The 23610-nt window shown below is 37.9% G+C and overlaps 2 protein-coding genes and 1 long non-coding RNA gene across 6 annotated transcripts; 2 read left to right on the top strand and 1 right to left on the bottom strand.

Annotated features, from left to right (window-relative positions):
- Positions 1 to 205: 205 nt before the first annotated feature.
- On the top strand, positions 206 to 3403 carry LOC104441319 (sister chromatid cohesion protein DCC1). 3 transcript variants are annotated; one of them, XM_039311193.1, is made up of 4 exons: positions 206 to 945; positions 1024 to 1944; positions 2041 to 2175; positions 2786 to 3403. In XM_039311193.1, exons 1-3 carry the CDS (start codon positions 782 to 784, stop codon positions 2141 to 2143), a joined length of 1188 nt encoding a protein of 395 aa, XP_039167127.1. In that variant the 5' UTR covers positions 206 to 781; the 3' UTR covers positions 2144 to 2175; positions 2786 to 3403. The 3 variants fall into 3 exon arrangements, with proteins under 3 accessions (XP_039167127.1, XP_039167126.1, XP_010052730.2); XM_039311192.1 differs by lacking the exon at positions 2786 to 3403 and having other exon boundaries at positions 207 to 945; positions 2041 to 2322; XM_010054428.3 differs by lacking the exon at positions 2786 to 3403 and having other exon boundaries at positions 876 to 945; positions 1059 to 1944; positions 2041 to 2322.
- A 3486-nt stretch (positions 3404 to 6889) lies between these two features.
- Positions 6890 to 13331, top strand: LOC104442848 (very-long-chain aldehyde decarbonylase CER1). Its single transcript, XM_010056229.3, has 10 exons — positions 6890 to 6949; positions 7543 to 7766; positions 8220 to 8452; positions 8786 to 9005; positions 9724 to 10099; positions 11117 to 11224; positions 11420 to 11620; positions 12149 to 12247; positions 12459 to 12632; positions 13164 to 13331. Exons 1-10 carry the CDS (start codon positions 6890 to 6892, stop codon positions 13329 to 13331), a joined length of 1863 nt encoding a protein of 620 aa, XP_010054531.2.
- Positions 13332 to 17868: 4537 nt separating this feature from the next.
- Positions 17869 to 20163, bottom strand: LOC120292421. 2 transcript variants are annotated; one of them, XR_005550215.1, is made up of 3 exons: positions 19916 to 20163; positions 19028 to 19195; positions 17869 to 18311 (listed from the first exon to the last, which is right to left on the bottom strand). It is a non-coding gene; the product is annotated as an uncharacterized LOC120292421 (long non-coding RNA). The 2 variants fall into 2 exon arrangements; XR_005550214.1 differs by having other exon boundaries at positions 17869 to 18303.
- Between the last annotated feature and the right edge of the window lie 3447 nt (positions 20164 to 23610).

Below are 23610 nucleotides of genomic sequence, written 5' to 3'. Positions count from 1 at the left end.
TGATTGGAAATCGCCGGGTTGCTGTGGCACCTTTCTTTGGCCTTAAGACACATCTATTTGCTGCTTTTATGAAGGAAACAGGCGTGTCCCTTACTACTCCTTGCTTGTGCCTGCTCAATTGCTTTTTGTGCCCCCAAAGACTTCTGCTGTTGTTCGAACTTGCTTCTTTCGATCGAAGAAGGAAGATGGAACAGTCCCTCTGGATATAGCAGTTGATGGGTACTGAAGAGTGTCTTGCGAGCTTGTTGTAATACACGTCCCCTGTTGTAGTGCTTTATGTGCACCGCAGTTGCTGTCTGTTTCTTGTACTGAAGAGTGACTCGCACGCTTGTTGTAGTACCCGTTTTCTATTTCTGGTGCTGTATACACACTGCAGTCGCTATCTATGATTTGCTAAATGAGAATGACTGTTAGCAACATCTTAAGTAAGTCACTTCCAATCGATCTTCTTAAAATCTGGGATTAGGTGATTGAATGGATACCCTGGAATGAAGGCATCTAATCGTGTTAGATCTAGTTTGACTTTTAGTGAGAAGTACAGTGGTATGCATGTCAGGGGAAGGAAGAAGGTCCTTTGGCTCACTTTAGAAAAAGAATGTGTCTGAAATGGGTTCTGTGGGTATCGAGAATAAGATGCAATTAATCAATATTTTGGAATGATTTTTTATGGTCATTTCGGTTTGGGTTGTTCTTTTGACATGGTAACAGGCTCTGACAAGTGTTGGCGAGACACAGAGAGAGAGAGAGAGAGAGAGAGAGAGAGAGAGAGAAAGTGGGGTGGATGGAACCTTGTACGCCCAGTGTTTCAGGAGGAGCAGAAGCAGTTTTAGCTCTTCAGGAAAATTCTTCAATCTCTGTTGCTTATCACCCTCTTTATGGCCCACATGATGACCTAATTCTTCTTGAGCTTGATGAGAAGCTTCTTGATGATGTCATTCATCAGAGGTAAGCAATAGTTTTTGCCTGCATCAACCAATTATTATGCACGTGTTCCCTTGCTAATTTATTGGATCTCCTTTCAAGGGTTTTTTTAAGGGGCCATCCTGATGAAAATGCAGTTCTCTGTACTCAGTCTAAGACATATGCTGTGAAGTTTGTGGGTACTTCTAACTCCGTACTTCTCATACCCTCTTCAAACCAAGTGCCAGAGGATGAAGCTTCCCAGGATGGTAACCAGAAGAAGTGCGATCATGATGTTGCATCTGTTATCAAATCAGCACCGGGTCATTTGGAGCTTGTTGAGATTGCTCCTAAACTGGATAAGCTTAAGCTGCTTCTCTCAGAGAATCCTTATAAGCTTGAGGATGTTTCAGCAATGGAGATGGAAGAGATAGAAACAGAGAAAATTGGATTGTATAGGTGGCATGATCTTGTAAATGAAATGCAGGCAAGTGAAGAGGAGCTAAAATCTGGATTAAAGGCTCTTTCAGCAGTAGAGATTGGTGGATATTGGAGATTAGTAGATGAATCTTGCATTGGCATGATCCTTAAAATGCTTTTGCACAACTCAGTCTTGAATGACTGGATGCTGAGTGCACTTGATGAAGATGAAGTTCTCCATGTTCTGGAAGCAGATGGTTTCCCTCGCATGATAGCACATCATTGTTTATCAGTGTTTGGTGATAAGGTCGATAAGGGTGAAGGTAGATCTGTCTGGAGACTAAATGAGAGACGGGTTTGTGTGCATTATGCCAGAGATGTCCTCAGAGAAGGAAAAATGAGAATCGATAATTTTATTGACGAGTGGAAGAAGAGGGTGCCTGAGGAGATGGTTGCCAATATTCACATGTTAGACGGCGAAGTTTTGAAGGAAAAGCTTGGGGTTGAAACATGGGTACGACCATTTAGGGTTTCGTCATTGCCATCTGATCCATCTGAGCGGTTCTCCATTCTTTTCAAAGAACGTCCAAAATGGGATGGGAGGGACCTAGAACCCTACATCAGGTTTGGGAGATTATTTATGGTTAATTGATATATTTATGTACCAGCTTTGCTTTCAAAATATTTTAAATGAAATTCATATTTTAATGTCTTTTACAGGGATCTGAGCGTTCCAGGTCTTTCTTTGGAAGGTTTACTCCTAAAATTCACCAGGAGAGTGCAATCTAGCCCTGAAGCAGAACCTGTTTTCAGTGCAAGATAGTTGGCTGACTTAAGTAGATTGAAGTTCCTCAGGTTTTTCCTTTGTCATCCTTGTGAATATTCTGAATGCTTAGAGGTCACATGAATGAAACCCAAAATTCAACATCCTTAAAGAGAATGTCCATGCCTCAATCATTTTGTTTATTTTAATAGAACATTTGTGTCTGTGTTCTAGAATAACTGCTTAAAACTGATCAGGGCTAAAAGACAGACTCATTATGTTCTCCTGGTGGATTCTGTTATGACAAGGCAAATCCGGAGATATGGCTATTATGTCAGAGGTTTATGGCAATTCACTGCCTGTCACAAATTGCTAAATTGTCGCAAACTGCTCTACACAAATCTGGGCAAGAAGCAGCTTTTAATGCGAATTACGGATGTTATTGTGTTTGAAGCCACAAATTACTTCAAGAGGCTTGAGACAGAGTGTATGTAAATGATGTCACAATTGCAATGATTCAAGGGCAAATCACTTCATATGTTTTAATTGTTCGAAGTAAATTTAAATTTGGGAAACTGAACTGCAATTTAGAACAACGGTTAGGGATAAAAATATTGTTCCTAGGTTTCCAATTAGCGTACCGTTGTTCATACTTCGTGGTTGAGTATTCACAAGCACTATCAAGACTTTTAAAAGTTAAAGGAACGGAGGGTCGTTTGGTGATTGGGAAAGTTCAGCACGTCTTTTTTCCGAGCTTCCGCTGGCTCTGGTCCTGATTGCAAACCTTGAGAAGTGCCTTCCGCCAGTCAACAGATGCGTGTCTGGTGTCCCAGTGACCAAATGGAGATTCACCATGATGTTGCTGTGAAGCTCTCCGGTTCGATCTTGAGCCCTTAAAGACCATGCAGATCTCATTTGAATGATTGATATCCAGGTCATCTGAACACTGAGGTGCGTCGATAGACCATCCATTGCCTTTGCACCCTTCTCTTAATCTCACCTGATCTTCAACCCGACTATGCTTTCATCTGAAAGGAACTCCTCTTCTTCTCCCAATCTTGGAACTCCACTCAAGCACACTATCTCGCTCGCATCGTCATATCTGCGTTGCGATGCCGAGCATTTTTTAGAGCTCTTTCTTCTCCTCTCCCTCGCGTTTCCTCTGTTTTCACCGAGGACATGTCAAGCCTTGCACCCTGCATCCAGCAACACAGGCGAGGTTTGGTGGATCCTTAGGGAGGAAGTGGAAGGAATAGTGCATCTAGCGACCTTGATGTAATATTAATTCGTTAACTTTTTCTTTTTTTAATAATTTACCATTCGACACTAATTGCAATTTCTTAAATAGTAAGTTACCACTGAAATTAATGTCCCACGACCTTCAATGTAGTACTCATTAATCATTATGTTTTTGTTTAATAGATTTACCACTCGAAGGGAAATCTTAATGTCTTAGATAGCAGGTTACCACTGAAATTAATAGCTTAGGAACATTGCTCCGCTTTTAAAGTTCTAATAATACCTTATTGCTAGAGTAAGTAATTTATGATCCGACTTTAATCGATGTACCGGCAACTGTGAAGGGATTTTTCATAATTTTTTCCTTTAAAAATGACCTTCGAGGCCTAAATAGTAAGCTACCACTTAAATTAACAGCCTATAATTATAGGTCCACCTAGAATAATAGTAAGTTACCACCAGCGTAAGCAATTTACGATTTGGTTTACAACCATCTCCATGGTAGTAACTTATAAATTTCTTCTAAATCTTCCATTGAAACTAAATCTTAACTACTTAACTACTAAGTCACCACTGAAATTAATAACTTACTAACTTTGCTCCGCTTTTCAAGTAGTATTGACCCAAAGCTTGCGATGTATTACGATGCCCCCCACAGATTATTCTGTACATAGCTTATGTATTTGAAGGTTTATGGGATTGCTTGCAAGGCAAATGCATTTGTATTGGGAAAAGTATCCAAAAAATCATAAATTTATTGTATTGGTACCAATACAATTATAAAATTTTCAATTAGACCAATTTAATCTTATGCATTTTCACATTGGTACAAATTCAATCCATCTGGCAATTTAGACTGGAAACAAGTGATGTGAACACCGGCGATCTTATGTGGCATCACTTGGTCTGACATGAACATTTTAAAATGATCTTTTACTATTTTTTATTTTTTTTTAAATATTCCTTTTTTTTTTTTTTTTCATCTCTTTGGATTGTGGCTGGTATCGGCCATTACCGGCAACCAACCATAGGTGGGGGCCGGCGAGGGTTGCCCTCACTAGATTTGGCAAGGGCGAGACCCTCGTGGCCTAGGTAAGGGCACCCCTTTCTGAATCGAGCAAGGGGTCGCCCCTTGTTGCTTGGGTGAGGGGTTGCCTTTGCTAGATCTAGCAAGAGTGCAACCCTCGCAGCCTGGGCAATGGTGGCCCTTGCTAAAGGTTGCAAGAGCAACCCTTGCCAAATTTGGCGAGGGTCGAGCCCTTGCTAGACTTGGTGGGGGTCATTCTCGCCCAGGCCGTGAGGGGTTGCCCTTGCCAGATTCGATGAGGTCGATCATCTTTTGTGGCTGGCCGCATAGTCCAAAGAAAGGGGAAAAAAAGTAAAGGAAGAAAAGAAAAAAAAGGCAAAAATTAAAAATTAAAAAATTAAAAAAATTAGTAAAAAAAATTATTTAAAAATGTCCATGTCAGCATTAGTGATGCCACATAGGATTGATGGTGTCCATGTCATCGATTTCTAGCCCAAATTGGCCGGATGAATTGAATTAGTATTAACGTGAAAATATTTAGGACTAAATTAGTTCAATTAAAATGTTTATAACTGAATTAGTACTAATGCAATAGGTTTAAAATTTTTGGTACTTTTCCCTATTTGCATCCATTCATTTAGTTAAGTGATGACATAATCGATTTTTTTTTTTTGTTAACGAGTTTAGTGATATTTAGGGAAACTACAAATTAGTCCTCGCACTATTACCCAAATTCAGTTTTGGTCCATATGTTATGTTCCGTCCAAATGTAGACAGCATATGCTGTGTAGAAGCTTTTAAAAATTTATACTCTGGGTCCTCGTACTTTTGGGAATTTGTAGCACCTTAAAGAGACGGGGGGGTGTTGCCAACTAGTAATGCCTCGATCCATAGGTTCTTCCCAAATCCTCGGTTTAGGTAAGCTATGAAATTTGGATACGATCATAAACATGTATGGGATGTATATGCATGGGATGTATTAGCATCACACCTGTTGTTTTGGTACCATAACCCTATTTTGGTTCAAGTCCTAAATCATTCATCGATTAATTCACTAATCACAAATCATGCATGATGTTTTATTTTAAAATACAGGATATCAATCAAATACTTATTTGATGTCTTTTTAGTTATTATTAACGAGGTCATTTTTTCATGCCTATTACTCCATTTGGGTGTGAAATTGTGTGTGCAAATGTGAATTTGGATGCAAAATTCAATCATGATATCAGGAAAATGACATGCCATGATAGCATTCACGCGTGACATGACATGTCATGAACGCCAATCTTAAATGTTTCTATACCCAAACCATCCACCGATTTGTCTTATCGATCTTCTAGTGGAGGACAAATCGATTTCGTTCACTGTCGGACGAAAATAGGAGTTGAGCCATTAAATGTGTGGAAACGCATAGCAGAAAATAAGCCCAGCAGCAATGGCTTCCTTTCAGCATACGCCATGTTTTGAGTTTGAAACAAGCATGTGCATGAGAGAGGCACGTCAGTCGTTTAGCTCGTGGCAGTGAGGCTTTGGTATTCCGAACATAAAATTTCCAAAAGAGGTAAAGGAGGGGTGGTCAACCAATTTAGAGCGGGTGACGTCGATTGCACCAAGCACATGATCCGCGCATAGTGCTGTCTTCTTCAGGCATCGACAACGTCGCTCTCAATTTCTGATTTTATTTATTAAGAAGTGACCACATAAGTAGAGATGGTAAATATTTCATGTTCCGAGATTCCATCAAGTTATACAGGTGGGAAGGATTGTAAATAGGCTTCTGAGGCCTATTTTTTGAGGGAGAATGCATTTTCATGGGTACTTCATTTTTATTTTTATTTTTATTTTTTTGCCCTTTCGTCAATTCTGCACCTGCTTTATATCCTGCAAGACTCATAATTTGGTTTATCATGATAAATAGAGTGGGACTTATATTGGATTCCACAAAATTAAAAATCACAAGTTCCTTTGTGCCATGTGATCGATGACGAGGTACAAACTTGAGCAAGCAAACTCATCCACATAACATGAGCTTAGGGATGGGGAGATACACATACTTTACATAAAAAAATCTTAGAAAAAATAACAAAATTAACAAAATCACGCTGAACATCTGTCAGTGCAAGCAGCCTATGTCAGCTCTCCCTTCGGTCCATTTTGACTGTCCGCTTGAAAGGTAAAAAATGATCATGTATTATGATAAAATATCTCACATGACTTGATAATACATGTTGTCTCTTTTCACTTATAAACGTAACCGTTTGCTTCGACTTGTATGAGAACCACATTTTTGTCCCTTTTGCATGTGCGTTCACTCTTGAAATATCATATGCACTTTATGTACATGTAGTGTCTTTCTACCCATAAGTTTAAGTCTGGACGTTGGACTTTCTAACACACGGAGTGGATGGGACACCTAACGAATGGGAGTGGGTGGGACACTTAAATGCAAGAGAAAAAATACCATAAAAGATGCCGCGGATGTGTTATTGTAGCACAGAGAGTCTGGAAGTAGTCTGGCCAAAAACAGAGAAGAAGAAATGGCTTCCAAACCAGGAATTCTCACCGAATGGCCATGGAAGCCTCTGGGGAGCTTCAAGGTATATTGATCTTTTCATTCGTGTTCCTTGGCCTGTTTCAAAATTATTGTCTTAGGTGGGTGAACTTAGAATTTTCTCAAAATTTTGGCTCGTGTCGTTCTCATGGTGTAGTGTTGATTTCTCAAATGTATATTAGAATCATGCATATGCAATTTGTATGCACATTCTCTTTTCAGGCGAGAGTTTTGGTCTTATTAGTGGTCGGGTTCATCATATTGTGAACGTGTTATTGCAAAGTAAATTTTGTTAGTCCGACGATGGTGAGTGGTGCTTCGACTATCAACGATGTAAAAAGGAAAGAGCGGTGATTTTGACGATCATGCACGGAACATCTTAAATGTTATCTACACAATACAATTATATATCATGCAAGAAAACATCTCAAACGTTAATTAAGTCCGATGCATTATATTAAATGGATAACTAATAACCCACTTCGCTCAATGTACGGCAAAGGAATATCAGCAAATAATCTTGCAATTCTATTTGGCTGAGAGACGTACTTGCGAAATTTGACTAGTCACTTCCTGAACAGTTCATCTCACTTGCCATCTTACCTATATGTTGTTTGGGGTTTGGGGGGACTGCGGCAGTACATGATTTTAGCCCCGTGGGCGATTCATGGCACGTACCAGTTCATTTCAAAAGGGGCAGGCGAAAGGGACTCCAGCTACTTCCTCGTACTCCCTTTTCTGCTGGCAAGATTGCTTCACAATCAGATCTGGATCTCGTACTCTCGCCATAGGACAGCTAAAGGCAACAACCGGATCGTCGACAGGGGCATCGAGTTCGAGCAGGTGGATCGAGAAAGCAACTGGTCTCTCTCTCTCTCTCTCTCTCTCTCTCTCTCTCTCTCTCTCTCTCTCTCTCTCTCAAGCTTGTAGATCGTTCTTGTATTTTTGTCAAATGAAGCTATTCATCAACTAATGTTGCTCAACCCAACCCTTGTGCCGCAGTGATGGTTTTGTAACCATAAAATTTCACTATACCACGGAATAAGATTCATTTAGTTTTGGTTCTTGTCATCTCTAGTATTATAAAGAGTGTGGAAATAAGTGACGAGCGATAAGCCTATCCACGTTTGTGAAGGAAAGAGAGCTTTCTTTTTGTCCCAGAAGATAGGTGAAACTCCACCAATTTTATCATATGAAGCAATATCTTCTTGAACCTATAACACAGCATACTCAGAAGCAATGTTTAAGGGCCATCAACGTCATTATTTTACAAATCAATTATAGTTTAGTCAATTTTTCCTCAATTTATTTTTCAGGGACGACCAGATCTTACTCAGTGGGATTCTATTTTACGTGAGTCACATGATAATCCCTCAAGCCTCTCACTTGCCACTTTGGAGGACAGACGGCGTGATCATTACTGTCCTGATTCATGCCTCAGTCGTGGAATTCCTCTACTACTGGCTTCACCGAGCTCTCCACCACCATTTTCTCTACTCTCGCTATCACTCTCACCACCACTCCTCCATTGTCACGGAGCCCATCTCATGTAAGTTATGCTTCAAACCACATTTAACACAGTTCATTGTTTGGTTTTTTTTATCATTGACACCTAGTAAAGTAGCACGCATTTTAAGTCCACTTCAGGATCTACATGCACGGTCTGTGTTGCACTTCATTCTGTTAAGGCGGACAGCTATATATTTTGGCAAGTACTTGGTCCTGAGAATGGATAGCTCATTGTAATTAGATAACGGATTTACTTGGTGTTATATTTATGTAACCCTGGCTCTTATTATTTATATCTTACTTCCATGGAATGGTCGGACAAAATTTAATTTTCACCTTTTTTTCTTTATTTCTTTTCTTTTTCTTTCTACAGCTGTAATTCATCCATTCGCGGAACACATGGCGTATTTTATGCTATTCGCAATACCCATGTTCACAACACTGTTCGTGAGAACTGCTTCAATGGTGTCCCTCACTGGCTACATCTTGTGCATTGATTTCATGAACAACTTGGGTCACTGCAATTTCGAGCTGATCCCCTATTGGCTCTTCACCATCTTTCCTCCCCTCAAATGCTTAATGTACACTCCATCGTAAGTCCCACAATACATAATTCGATTTCATTGATCTCTCGGTTTCTCCATTGTTTTCACACTATCAAGAACGGGAAAAGCCTTCACGAAATCATACAGGCGAAGTTGAAGAAATGACCATTTAAGGAAATGTGAGACATAACTTTCGCGGTGCTATGGTAGATGGGCAAAATAACTCAATGTCAGAGCAGCTTTTGTCTGAAGAAGGACAATTTGCGAAAAGAAAAGATAAAACGGAAAAATCCATAGAAGTACTTTTCTTTTTTTGGTCCGACATAGAATTACTTGAGTACCGAGTAAAAAACGCAAACACAGAAATGGATTGCCGTCCATGAATACGAGCGTACGTCGGTCCGATGTCGGTTCACAGTCGTGCATGTGTGGGGACGGGTTTAAAGTAGGGGTAAGTTGGTCCGGGCCCACAAAGTTTTGCGACATTATAACGTGATTCCAAATTTTCAGGAAAAAAATGTTCAAGATTGTCTACTTTATTCATGAAAGATTACAAGGAGTTTTCTTGGACACTGTCCTTATATCGTTTATTATGTAATGAATATGAAAAGTTCACAATATTTATAGATTTAAATTTTTTGAGAACAACGTTCTATCATGAACCAATTCTTGTGAAGTGCACTTAATTAGTTTTCTTATGACACTGGGTCTTATAGCATGTAGATTTTTAGTTAGGAATTCATCATGAGTAACGACACTTCGGCAGGTACCATTCATTGCACCACACCCAATTCCGAACAAATTACAGCCTTTTCATGCCACTCTATGATTATATATACGGAACAGTGGACCAAGCATTGGACAGCACATACGAGACATCCCTTCGAAGAGAGGAAGATTCGCCAGACGTGGTGCATCTGACGCACTTGACAACACCAGAGTCCATCTATCATCTTCGATTGGGATTCGCATCCCTCGCGTCTCATCCCCACTCGCCCAAGTGGTATATGTGGATCATGTGGCCTCTCACGCTCGCATCCGTGGTGTGGACCTGGATCTACGGCCACTCTTTCATCTTGGAGAGGAACGCCTTCAAGAAACTCAAGTTGCAATCTTGGGTGATTCCAAGATACAATTTCCAAGTAAGAGCTACGATAAGAGATTGTTGCGTTTCCACACTTGGTGTTTACTTTCCCTTGTTGTTTCTAGTGCATGAAATTGCATTTTATTTTATTGTATTTTATTTACGGTACTCTAGAATTGGCAAAATGTCCCAGTGGGACACCTACCTACCCGTTGCCCGAAGGACGGAATAGGGATGGGATACGGCCAGGGTGGTGCACATATGGCCCCGCCCCGGCCTGCCCCACCCAGTCCTGGCATGCTTCCTTCGCCCCACTTCTCGCATGTCACATGAGTTTGCACTACACTCATATGTCATATGGTGATCAATAGCTCTCCAAAATTTAAATATATAAGGAAGATAGGAATTGTGTGGCATATGGTTAAAGATCATGATTTTATTTTATTTTATTTTTTTGGTAAAGAAGATCATGATTTGTTGATTCCTAAGTTTGTTGATAAAACTTCATGAAAGATATTGTTTTAAAAAAATTCAAATGTTCAGGTGATGACCATGTTGCATGTCATGGATTCTCATCAATAATTAAACAACACTGCATTCATGGTACCACTCGAGTTACCTAATTATTGCCTTAGCATTTGAAATCATTATATCCCAAATATAGGAAATTATTATTTGACTCAACAATTTCACTGAAAAATGGTTTAGTTGTTTAGAAATGTTCCATTCGCTGTTTGAAACCAAGAAGTTTTAATGATGTTGAAAATGATTTTCCTCTATATTATGTGGGAAGAAATATAGTGGAGATAAAAATGTGAGAATTGGATTTTATATTATTTAGAAAGAGTGAGAATATGTATGATAGGCAATAAATATACCCTCAGTACAAATAACATAGTTTCCCTTCTCATTGTGTTATTAAAAAGGGTGATAACGATTTACTTATGATTGCATCTAATTTCCCCAGCTACTAACAAACATCGTCGGATGTCCAAAACACCTACCACGAGTGTTGACTAAACAGTTTCAGTCTATTGGATTTCTACTTGGTCTCATGTTCTTCATTGCCCTGTAGTATCTATTACAATGGAGAAGAGAAGCCATTAATGCCTTGATAGAGGAAGCTATACTGGATGCTAACAAAAAAGGAGTCAAGGTTCTGACCTTGGGCCTTCTCAATCAGGTAAGATGATGTCTCCTCCCTAGCCACTCCCTTCAATTTTAATGTAATATAATTTTTCGTTGTTGAGAATTACCGCTAGCTCTGATCCGACTTCTTTCAAAATCATACTTGAAATTCTCTCACTGGGTATCTACTTTAGCAAAATTAGTTGATCTATTTCGATTTTTTTTTTTGCCTTTTCTTTTTCTCTGTTAGGGAGAGGAATTGAATACGAATGGTGAATTGTACATTCAAAAGCACAAAGATTTGAGGACCAAGTTGGTGGATGGAAGTAGCTTGGCCGTGGCAGTTGTGCTCCACAGCATTCCCAAGGGGACTGGCCAAGTTCTCCTCAAAGGCAACCTTAACAAGCTTTCTTATGCCATTGCCCATGCGTTATGTGCAAGGGATATCCAGGTGCCTAGTTCTTCTTCTTTATAGAAGCATTGTGGTTTCATTTCCCCTTTTCTTTGTTTTAATGAGATTTTGGGTTCCATCTGTTTAATCAAATCCAAACACCAATTTTAGCATGTTCTACTGCGGATAAGCAAAACAATATGAACACCAAAAGAAGGTGAGAAAAATATAGACTCGGCTTACTTTTATTTTATTTTTCAATTTTGAGTGGCCGTCGATCACGCCAACTATAGAGTGAGCATAAGTGGCTTGTTTTTCTGTTTTTATATTTTATGCGAATTATGGATCACTTTTAAAGCCCATGATAGCTGCTTTTTATGGCTTGTTTATAAGCCCGAGTTGGCAGAGTACTTTGAATGCCAGTAGCTTGGGTTCCTGAATGACATGATTGAGTTGAACTCAGGTTTCTGGTGAAATAAAAATGATGTAAGGCATTTTCTTAAAGGGTTTCATATCCACAGTCAATATAGAATTATGTGAACCTATGTTTTTTTTTTTTTTCATTTAATTGATGTAAGAATATGGCAGGTAAACGTAGCTTCTAAGGATGAGCATGAGAAGCTCAAAAGGAGTCTCAATGGAAAGTACAGAGGCAATTTGATCCTTTCGAGAACTTTTTCTCAAGAGGTATTTTTTTTTTGGTCGAACTCAAGAGGTATTTGATGAGCCACTTTTTGAGGATTAGCAACATATAATTTGTCTAAGAACGTTACACATGAGATCATTGATCTCACATTAAATGGAAGGAAGAATAATTGGACTCGGATACTCCTAGGAAATGTTTCTCTTGGCCATTTTGCCCTTTTCAAATGAACGTAACTTCAAATGATAATTGCAGATATGGTTGGTAGGAGATGGAATTGCCGAAGAAGAACAGAAAAAGGCACCCAAAGGAACGTTGTTCATACCCTTTTCTCAATTCCCTCCGAAGCAAATCCGCAAAGATTGCCTTTACCACAGCACTCCGGCGATGACCATTCCCCGGTCGTTTGATAATTTGCACTCTTGTGAGGTTAGTTTACTCAACTCTGTCGCCGGAATAATGCATGATGGACTTACATTGAATTTTAGAATGGGGTTAGGAAACTAAAAGCATGGAAATTCGCAAGGTATGCAGGGAGCCTATCTCTCTGGTAGATTGGAATAATACATTACACATCACTTGTTTTCTCTTTACGGTGCAACACAGAAGGCTACAAACATTTTAACTCTGTTTTGAACTAATTCCAATTTTGTGCGTCCTTCATTAAATCTTAATGACACAGTCTACGGCGATGTCTGTTAGTAGGTTATGTGGTGAAACAAAAACATGCACTAACCAATCGTGCCAAAGCAACCATAACTTGTATATTGTCCTAACAAGAAAGATGGAAAAAAGCAGAGATTTCTATGATTATATAAAAGGGCAGGCCACTGACCGCTGCTGTTAAATTGATGTATAGGTAAACACCAAGTGCGGGAAATTAACCATTCTTACACACGCAAATGGCATGTGAAATTGTTACGCAGCATATGTGATTAACTCGAAATTACTCGGTTGCAGAATTGGTTGCCGAGAAGGGTGATGAGCGCTTGGCGAGTAGCAGGGATAGTGCATGCATTAGAAGGATGGAACGTGAACGAGTGTGGAATCAAGATGTTTGACATAGAGAAAGCATGGGAAGCAAGCCTCCAGCACGGGTTCCGTCCGCTGGCGCTCCCACCCATGTGAAGCAACAAGGGACTGAATAATAAAGAAGAGATATTAGGATTTGGAGTTACATCAATATGGAGCTTCTTCTACCTGTCTCGAGATACGCTGAAAATTGGCTCTTGTAAAGTTTTGACATTAGAGTGAGAGTTTTGCTCAAGACTTTACTAAGTAATTCTCATTCCGATGTAGCTCACGTACAATGATAATGTTAGTAAAATCTACGTGGTATAAAGCTGGATGGTCTCATTTTATGTACCGTTGTTTACTCCATAAAAGAGAGTCCTTAAAATTATGAGAAGTTGTTAAGACTTTGTTTAGATTTTAGAGGATAAGCTTTTTAAAAGCCTAGTGAATGACTCGCCCTTCTTGCTTGTCGGGTCGTGGATCATGATACAACTTTGTATCTAGATCTACTAGCTGTCATAACGTTCCCAAGTCAAGTCCTTACTTAGACATTGGACATCAGAGAGCATCTTTTGTCACAGCTAGGCTTAAAAAAGGCCCCAAAACTCAAATTTATTTTGGTCAGGCCCAACTCAGCCCAAATATGAATAGGATATTAGATGTCTTCTTCTTCTTCCTCTTGTAGATCGCGTGTTCGTGTTCAGTGTCTGCGTGTGCGTGCGTGTATGTGTGTGAGAGTGAGAGAGGAAATTGCACGTGCTTTTCGAACATTGCGACAAGCCGGATTAACTCCATTTCGTAACTCTTTGTAAGCATTTGTGTCCTTCATTTATCTGATCGAAGGAATTTTGGTAGTTGCGCTATAAATTTGGATATATATGAGTTCGGAGTTGCTGGGTCCACTCTAGGATTTAGCTTCAAAGTCATGCGGCAATGAAATTTTAGGGTGTCATGGGATTTTACAGAAATTAGTTTGGAGTTACGGTTTGATCAAAATAAATTTTCGAAATTTTACCCCCGTTGCTGGACCTAGTTACGGATTATTGTATTTGGCGATGGCTTGTACTCATCTCCGGCCATCTTTTTGGGATGGCTAAGTTAAGGGTCTCTTTGTGAAAGAGCTTTTGTTCAATAGTAAACTCACTTGAATCGGAGTCTAGTAAAGATAGGTATGACGCGACCAAATTTGGCCCACGAGCTATCTAATATAATGGATAGAGTTGAATGTTCTGCTATGGAGGAGCTTTTTGTTGGTGTGTAGATTTTATCGCAGTATAACCTTAGTTTAGTTGGGTCTTAAAAAAGATAGTTGTCTACTTGAATTTAATATCTTTTTCTCGTTTAATTAATAGTTTTTGAGTTCGTGCGCTGAGATAGCATTGTTTGGTTTTGCAATCCCAAGTGAGTGCTGCTTAACTCTTCTTAGAATTTGTAAACTAATATGTTGAAAGTAATAATGATAAAATATATTATGGAAACACTAAGGCAAATAACATTCGAATCGAAGTACATCTTACCATAGGGTAGAAAACCTCATTATAGTCAATGCCGTCATGTTGAGTATATATTTAACAAGAAGCCTCGCCTTATACCTCACTGCCTCAACACTAGAATCCCCTCTTTTTGTTTACAAATCCATTTGCACTTGACAATCTACTAGCTTTTAGTTACTTTTGGCCAGATCCCACTAATTTCAAATGGAATGATTTCATCTCTTTAAATATAGCCACTGAGCTCTATAACGACTCAACACTAGCCATCGACTCTGATAAAGTCCAAGGCTCATTGTCTCCACCTTATCACCTACAACTAATGTTTAAGCATTATTGGTGTACTCGTAACATACCAAGGGTTAATATGCCTTCACTTTCTAACCAAAATGTATCGGTGTATATGACACACTTAAATATATTAAGTTTTATAGGTTTAACATGCTACTTGCATCAGCAAGATATGCTTAGATGTATTTGGACATGCTTATACACCTCTAAATATGTTTTCGTGTTTATTTATCTGCATTTATAAATTGTTGACACTTGAATTTTTCTGACAATTAAAGTTAGAGAATTTGAGAATCAAGACTCCTAATCATGGCAAGTCTCGTTTCTTGATGGAAAAAATTAGCTAAGTCTCCTTAGTGTCTCAATGCATACAATAACTAGGATTTAGGAGCATTGCATTTCATTAGTAATTAGGCATCATCTTTTCAATAAATCTAGAGTTGATTTGTCTTGGTTAATGGAAAGTCTTAAACTTATCACAAAAGTGTAATTGAGTTCTAAAACTTATAAAAAAGTGTAATTAAATTCCAAAACTTATCGAATTGATGCATTCAAGTCATTCCATTAATTTTGTCTAACTTGGCTAACAAAAAAACACTTATGTGACTTTTCTAAATATTTTCTCTATCTTATATGGTGATAGCGTGAATAAAACATGAAAAATAAATCTAAAATGAAGTCATTTTGGTTTAAATTTGATTTTTTTATCCAAATATTATTTAAATTAAATAAAAAATAAGCTAAATTAAAAAAAAAAAAGGAGAGAATTGGAAACGGGGACAAGAGCTGCAAACATTTAATTTTTTAATTTCATTTAAATAATTTTTTTATAAAAAGCATATTTGGAGAAAAATGACATTGTTTTGAGAAATATTAAACAAAGTCACATTATCATTTTTCGTTAGTCAAGTTGAATGGAGTTGATGGAATGATTTAATTGTATCAATTTAACAAGTTTTAGGATTTAATTACAATTTTTGTAAGTTTTAATACTTAATTGTACTTTCCTGGCAAGTATTATAAGTTTTAGTGCACGTATCCCTTAATTTTTTGGTCAAACATGAAAGAGAAAAAACAAACTCTAGGTGAAAAACACAAAAATGCAGAAATTGCATATATATGTCAATCTAGCATAGGCATGTAGAATTAGGCATTTGGATATAAAACTTTCATAAGAACGGGCAAATGTTGACTTTTTGGTATAACCGAAGAATTTGAACTTTGACCAGAAAAATTAAAATTTCATTAGTTTCTAGTCTCTTTTTTTCCTTGACATTTGATTTAGGGATCGTGAAATTTAAAAATCTCAAATCTGATTAAAGAAATTTCAACTTACGGAGTCAGTCAACCATTTAGAATATTATACTTGGGACTCTAGGATTGAAATTTCAGCTCAAAGTCCGATTATACAAAACCCCTAAAGAAAAAACCCTCACCTTTTTCCCTTCATCTCTTCCGTGGGTGAAACGAACAAAAAAATAAAGAAAAGAAAAAGCGGTGGAAGTACAAAAAAGGAAAAACATGGTTCTTCTGTTTGGGGAAAGGGGGACGAACGTCCATGAAAAAAGGTCCCATCTTGGCCGAACTCTCTCTCTTGGTCCCGAAGACACTGGAGGTCTCATCTCACGAGTCTCTCTCCCTCTCCCTTGACCACCTTCATCGCCAGTTCCCCACCACGGGGACCATCGCCACAGTCCCAAACCGAGAGGTCCCGATTTTAGTCATCTTGTTCTCCTTCATACAAGGGCTCACCTTTCTCGTTTGAACATTTGTACATCCGATCTTGATGGAAGCTCATACCGTGCCTCAACGACGACCATAGAAGCCCCGGTTTTGCCTAAAACGACTCTTGCCGAGTAGACCTTGGAGTCCCTCTTTTGGCCTTTTTCCATAGAGACGGCTCTGTTTTGTGTCCAGAAATCTCAAAGTAACAAGATGTTTGCTTGAAGCTTGTTTAGCTCTTGCAGTTTCAATCCTCGATGATAACAGAACTTTCACTCGTTGATTTAGTCGTCCATCGTGACTTCGCCTTAGCTTATCGACCAGGTAACGCCTTTCCCACTCTCTCCCCCGCTTTGAGCGTGACATGACATTGAGTTGTGTTAACAATACTTGGTTAAATAACTAAGAATCTGAGTCTTTCTTGGATGGTGTGTAATGATATTTTCGTTCTAGCGTTGTTTTGGGTAAGAATTTTTCTTTAATTCCATAGCTAGGACCAACATGCGTGGTGCCCATGAACCCCCTCTAAGAGGAGGTCATAAAGTAGTTCCTGGAATTGCTGAAATCGAGATGCTGGTTTGCATGATATAGTTTGTTTATTTAAATATTATAACAATCCCTCTCATATGCAAACTGGACTTAGAGGCAAATAAAGAACAGGAAGATTCGAACAGGATCTCTTAATTCTAATAATATGTGAAATTTTGCACAACCAAAGCTTAAACTTTTAGATAAAAGTGTGATTTATTATTTAAATATTCTAACACGATGCATGATGAAGTCATATATAAATTCCCTGAATCAATGTTTTCTCTATGTTCCCATGTCATCAATGGGGTTCATCGACAAGGTGGTGGTGCAAAATTCATGGTCTGAGTGTTGGCCATTACACACATAAGCACCAGTTTGCTCATCACGCCCTTCTTATGTGCTTGCATTAATCATGCGATATATGTATAAATGTTGAAGGTTGGTGTCACACCTTGGACCTTTATTCTCCCACCTCAGGACGCGACATCTGGCATTAGTTAATTATGCGATGTCCCAGGAAGCGTTACGGTCTCATCAATTATTATCTTTCATTTAAACGCAAACGAAAGCATATATGTCAACACCCAATCAACAATCACATAAAAAGAATAACAAGGAAAACACATAAATAAATATATATTTTATTTATCTACTTCCTTAAATTGGATCATTTAATATACAAGTCCGTTCTTCAGCCAATCTAATACACAATCAAAAGATAGTAGGGGGAAGGGTTCACAAGCTTCAGGGTGAGCCTATCTAACCAAAAGTGGCTCTCCTATGAGGACCAGCTACCTAGGCATCATCTATTGGACCATAGGATGGGCCATCGTCCTCATGTAGTCCGAGCGGTCCACGAAACCCACAGAGGGGCCTGAAGAGATCCCCTTTAAACCACACGTGAGGGATGAGATCGTTATAGTGCTCCTCCACCCAAATAGTAGTAGTGATCCTTCGGAATACGGTATCCTCCCTAAATATGGCCATGACAATGGCCTTCATACTCATGGGCACTCCAAATCGCATGAAACATGCGGGCAGCGGATCCATATCTATTGGCCTCAAAAAAGTGAAACAACAGCAAGTAAGTTTGAGAACTCAATAAGTAAATCACCTAAATCTCGTATAGGCGGATGCCTCATTTCGAAACCCACGAACTCCATGTCTACTTGTCAATGACAGATCAATAGCAAAGTGTTTGCTTTACCTTGACTATAAATATGAGGGATTCTCATCTTCTACCTAAACATCTGTCCTAATAGAAATCTACGAGGTATTTTATGCTCATAAAAAATCTGAGTATGCCAATTAATTACTTCAACAACGTACACGCATTCCTTAATTCCTAAATAATAGTATAAATATTCATACGTGTTACACATAGTGCAATTAATAGCCAATAATATTTCAATGTCTCAAATATTAGCATTTAAAATATTATCATGGCCTTCGAGACTCTAATAATCACTTCCAAAACACCTATGTGTCGCTCATGTTACGACTAACAGCATTTATAATATGCATGTCTTCCAAGTCACTAAAAATGACAATTAAATTATGCACGTATCTCACATCTCTCATATAATATCATATTAAATGTGCACAAGCCATATAGCCACTTCCAAAGTATCACATAACATTCAAATGCTTTGCACACCTTTAGCACCTCAAGACTCACGTAATATTCCATAATATTATGCTATATCGAGTCAATTATTAACCACATATAACCAAAACCCTACGGCTCTTCCAAAAATATTTGAAACATTGTCTCACCCCATCGAGCACGGCATCTGAACCTCCATGGGGCATCCTTTCGGGCATCGTTCCGTAACCATCATCACGAACGGTATCCGAAATCTATCGAGCATCACCCCTTGACATCTCTTGTGGCAGCATCATCCCCCAAAATCCCTAGATGGCAGAATCCCTCGTGTGACCATCCTGATTAAATACGCAACCAGTTTTATCTTCCACCTTAATCCATTGCATGAGTGCCCTAAGGGTGTGTCAAGCGATGTGTGACTCATGACCTATTGGAAAACCATCAATAAAATATGCCGAGCATGAAACGAGAACTGTGGCTTGACCCATTATGTTCAAGCACCAGCCTAAGTCAAACCTAAATCGGATGATATGCCTCAATATCACCAAACTAAGAGAGAGACTCGGCCTAGTGTGCTTCCATGCACGACCAAGAATCAACACAACTCTCACCTTGGAGGCTCGGGGTGCTCTCATGCATCAACCATGGACTATGAACATACTTATACATAAATAACTCAGATGAACACACATGTAGCATTTCCACGTAGAATAGCCACATCCAATTATAACAAGGTCTTAAATATCTCACCCTAAATTATAACATGACCGTATTACATGATAGAACAACGGTTCCTTGAAACCAAACCCGAACGTGAACATAAAAGGATCGTTTCCAATAACGATAACAAACTAAGCAACCTTAACAATAACCTAAGCTATTCTTATTTATCTTAATCCTCATAACACAAGCAATCTCATGAGCAAATCATACAAAATCAATACATGGTTCTAACTTCTCTAGAATAGCTTAATCTTAACTCCTAAAACAAGCAAAATCAACCTAAATCCAAGTCACGTAACACAACGGCCCAGTTGGCATTTAAGGGATTCACTTACAAGCAACTGGGCCAAGAATAAGAGGGCGGTCGGTGATGGCTCAATGCTCACGGCATGACATGGCAGCGTGAGGACTGCAGCTTGAGATGGCAGGCGACAACGAGCAGTGAGATGGTGTGAGGACGGTGACGGTGCAGCGGCTGCATCGACGATGAGGCGGCAGCTGCGGTGAGGCGGCAATAGAAGGGAGAGAGGTGTGTGAGAGAGAAAGAGGGGAGAGGGAGAGATCGGCCAAGAAGGAGAGCGAGAGAAGAATGAGAGGAAAAGAAGAGAACTTAAGGAAGAAGGAGAAAGAAATGAGAAGATGGGTCTCTATCAAGTATTAAATGAGGGCTAAATTATTGTCCTGTGTTGATGATAGCCTCTTGGCTTGCCTAGCAAGAGTGAATTTCCACCACTCTTTGTCCAGGCTTGTCTTTCAAGCTTTCATGACCAATAATGCTTCTAATTACAAGAGAACTAGAATTGTTATCTAAACTAAATGTCTCATTGTCTCATTCCAATTGGGCGCCCATCTTCCTTGTTTGGTCTCCAAAAATTTGTCTCATCTCAATCTAATCTCAAGAAGTTAAGTTAATCTCACCTCTAGTGTTTTAAAGTCTACGTCCCAAAATTAGCACATGTTTCCAATTAATACACTAATGTACTAACTTCCAAAATTCTAAGAATTGGTCTAAGCTTTGCAAGACAACTTGTCTCACAAGTTCATACTATTTAGACGTGAAGGAGGGAGTCTTATCGATTTCCAAATTCACTCTTGATCCATGCAAATTAAAGAGGACCAGATATAATAAAAAGGGCTATATAACCACTATCTTAACAAGACATGAATAACTTTAGATCACTTATGATTGACACCCGTAATTGAACTGCGTTTGTGACCAAGTTTCAATTGGGAATGACTCTAATGTGACTTATACTAAGTGGCATCGACAGTGCTCACGTGGCTAGACTTGAACTAAGTTTAATGCTTGTCCGGGGTTCTACGCATGACCTATGTTTGAGTCTAGTCGATCCATGAATGACCTTCGGTTATTATATAATCATGTAGTATTGATTGGCTTGTCTGGGCTCATGATCACATAAGATCGAGTTAGGGTCATTCGTGAACGGTACAATGACTATGCGGAGTCACCTACGACTAGCATATACTCTAGCTAAATCGATCTATATCCATCCATGATTGACTCATGACAAAAAGTGATCATCCACATTGTTTTTTATGGTTGAATGGTCATTAAATAGTTGAACACTTTGGTCTATCATAACCTTGGTCCAGAGTTGCTTTACCTTTAATCAACTAGTTAGCTTGTGAACAATCCCTTAGATTGACTCATAGCTTATTTCCACTACTGGCATACCGATCCTTAGTCCATTCCTTGTGTCTGAACTAGGGGTCTGAATCGAGGATATTACAGTAAATGATAGAGATGAGGATTGATGGCTGACAATCTTGGTAGGTGTCGTGACCTACCCAAAGCAGGTGAACCACTTGCCAGACTTAGCTCGGGCTCTCCCTAAGCTATACTAATTCGCGACTTAAGTTCAAGTTCTTTAGTATGGAAATAATTTTTATTTTGGAGTAGCTACTAATCTATTTTTGATGAGTCGATTAGAAACTAAGTAATGATAAAATTACTTTATTCTTACGAGCCAAGTACTATGGGTACCAAACTTGATTATTCTTTCTCTTTTATTCCAAAAATATGTTTTGTAGGAAATTTACATTGATTTTGATTTACTCCTTAACATGCGAGGTGATTAGGCGGGGGCCACCATTATTTAATACTCAATAATCAAAGCATTAATAAATTGTGAGGAAAGGAAAGAATTACTTACCTCAAAGCAACAAAAGCATCTATAATGTTAGCTAGAAAATTGCATCATCATCATAAATATGATTTCTAATTTACACGCAATTTCACTCAATTTTTTTTTTAGGTTATTAATGTTTAATGAAAATCAGGCTTCATGGAGTGCGGGACACCCTGAGTGCCATAACTTGGCACGGGACACTTAAGTCTAAGTGCCATAACTTTAAAATGGTACACTTAAGTGCCATCATCGGAGTAAAATGGGACACTTAAGTGCCACTCCGCGAAAATCCGGCCAAATGGCTGACGTGGCGACTTTCCGGCGAGCTCGGTCCCAAACGGCGTCGTTTTGCACGCTGACGTGGCGGAAAAAATGCAAAAACGACGCCGTTTCGCGTCTACGTGTAAATAATAGTATATAAATTAATTAAATTAGATTTAAAATATTCAAAAAATTAAAAAAAATAAGAAAAATTTAAAAATTTTAAAAATTAAGAAAATTTTAAAAATTAAGAAAAATTTTAAAATTAAGAAAAATTTTAAAATTAAGAAAATTTAAAAATTAAGAAAATTTAAAAAATTAAGAAAAATTTTAAAAATGTTAAAATTTTAAAAAATTAAGAAAAATTTTAAAAATGTTAAAATTTTAAAATTTTTAAAAAATAAGAAAAATTAAAAAATTAAGAAAATTTTAAAAAATTTAAAAAATTAAGAAAATTTAATTTTTTTAATTTAAGAAAATTTTAAAATTTTTTAAAAATTAAGAAATTTTTTAAAAAAAAATTAAAATTAAAAAAAATTATAAAAAAGTGGGGAGTGGGAGGCCGAATGGGCGGCTCCCTTGCCGCCACCGCCGGCTCCCTCACCGCCGCCACCTCCGCCGCCGCCGCCTCCCCCTTTTTAATTTTTAAATTTTTTTAAATTTTCTTATTATTATTTTTAAATTTTTATTATTTTCTTAAATTTTTTAAAACAAATTTTAAATTTTTTTTTAAATTTTTAAAATTGTTAAAAAATTTAAAAATTTTCTTTTTTTAAAATTAAAATTTTTAAAATTTTCTTTTTTAAAAAAAGTTTTAAAATTTTTAAAATTAAAACTTTTAATTTTTTTTAATTTTTATGCTGATTTGGAGCTCCGGCGAGCCACGTAGGCAAAAAATAATAATAAAATATTGCCACGTAGGATTTCTGGCAAGGGTCGCCGGAGGTGGCACTTAAGTGTCCCACTCGAAAAAAAGTGGCACTTAAGTGTACCGTTTTGAAGTTATGGCACTTAAGTGTCCCGGCGTCTTGCTTATGGCACTTGTGGTGTACTTCTGCCGGCTTCATGCAATTATTCTAAATACAATGACATTGAAATATAATGATATTTAAGTACATATCCTAATTCTATTGACGGGAAGTTTAACACGCGACTACCCTAGCATGACGTGCAATTTTAATAAAAGTAACCTAACATGCAAATTATAGGATGCACAATTTTTAATTAATTTAAGCATAATAGGCAAACTATATGACATGCACATAACACAACAATATGACACAACCTAAACTACATGACACAAAAATTCAAAATTAGAAAATAACCAATTAAATTACATAGTTCTAGATATTATCCAATTCATTTTAATGATTAATCTAAACCAAATCCTAATTCAAATTGGATATTATCTCTCACTAGATAAACTCTATCATATAGTATGCAATCTATTTGTAAAACGATCCTAAATCTTCATCCTAATTGATTTTAAAAGATTATCTAGGATCAATTTAAATATGCAATCCTATCTAATATGCAATGTTATCAATTAAACTCTACTTTATATTTACATCTTTTTGAGTTTTTTTTTTTTATAGATAAGAATAGATACAAAATCAAAT

The sequence above is a fragment of the Eucalyptus grandis genome, chromosome 4 (assembly GCF_016545825.1).
Source record: "Eucalyptus grandis isolate ANBG69807.140 chromosome 4, ASM1654582v1, whole genome shotgun sequence".
Taxonomy (NCBI): domain Eukaryota; kingdom Viridiplantae; phylum Streptophyta; class Magnoliopsida; order Myrtales; family Myrtaceae; genus Eucalyptus; species Eucalyptus grandis.
Note: the sequence above shows the minus strand (reverse complement) of the source record. Positions and strands in the feature narration are given on the sequence as shown.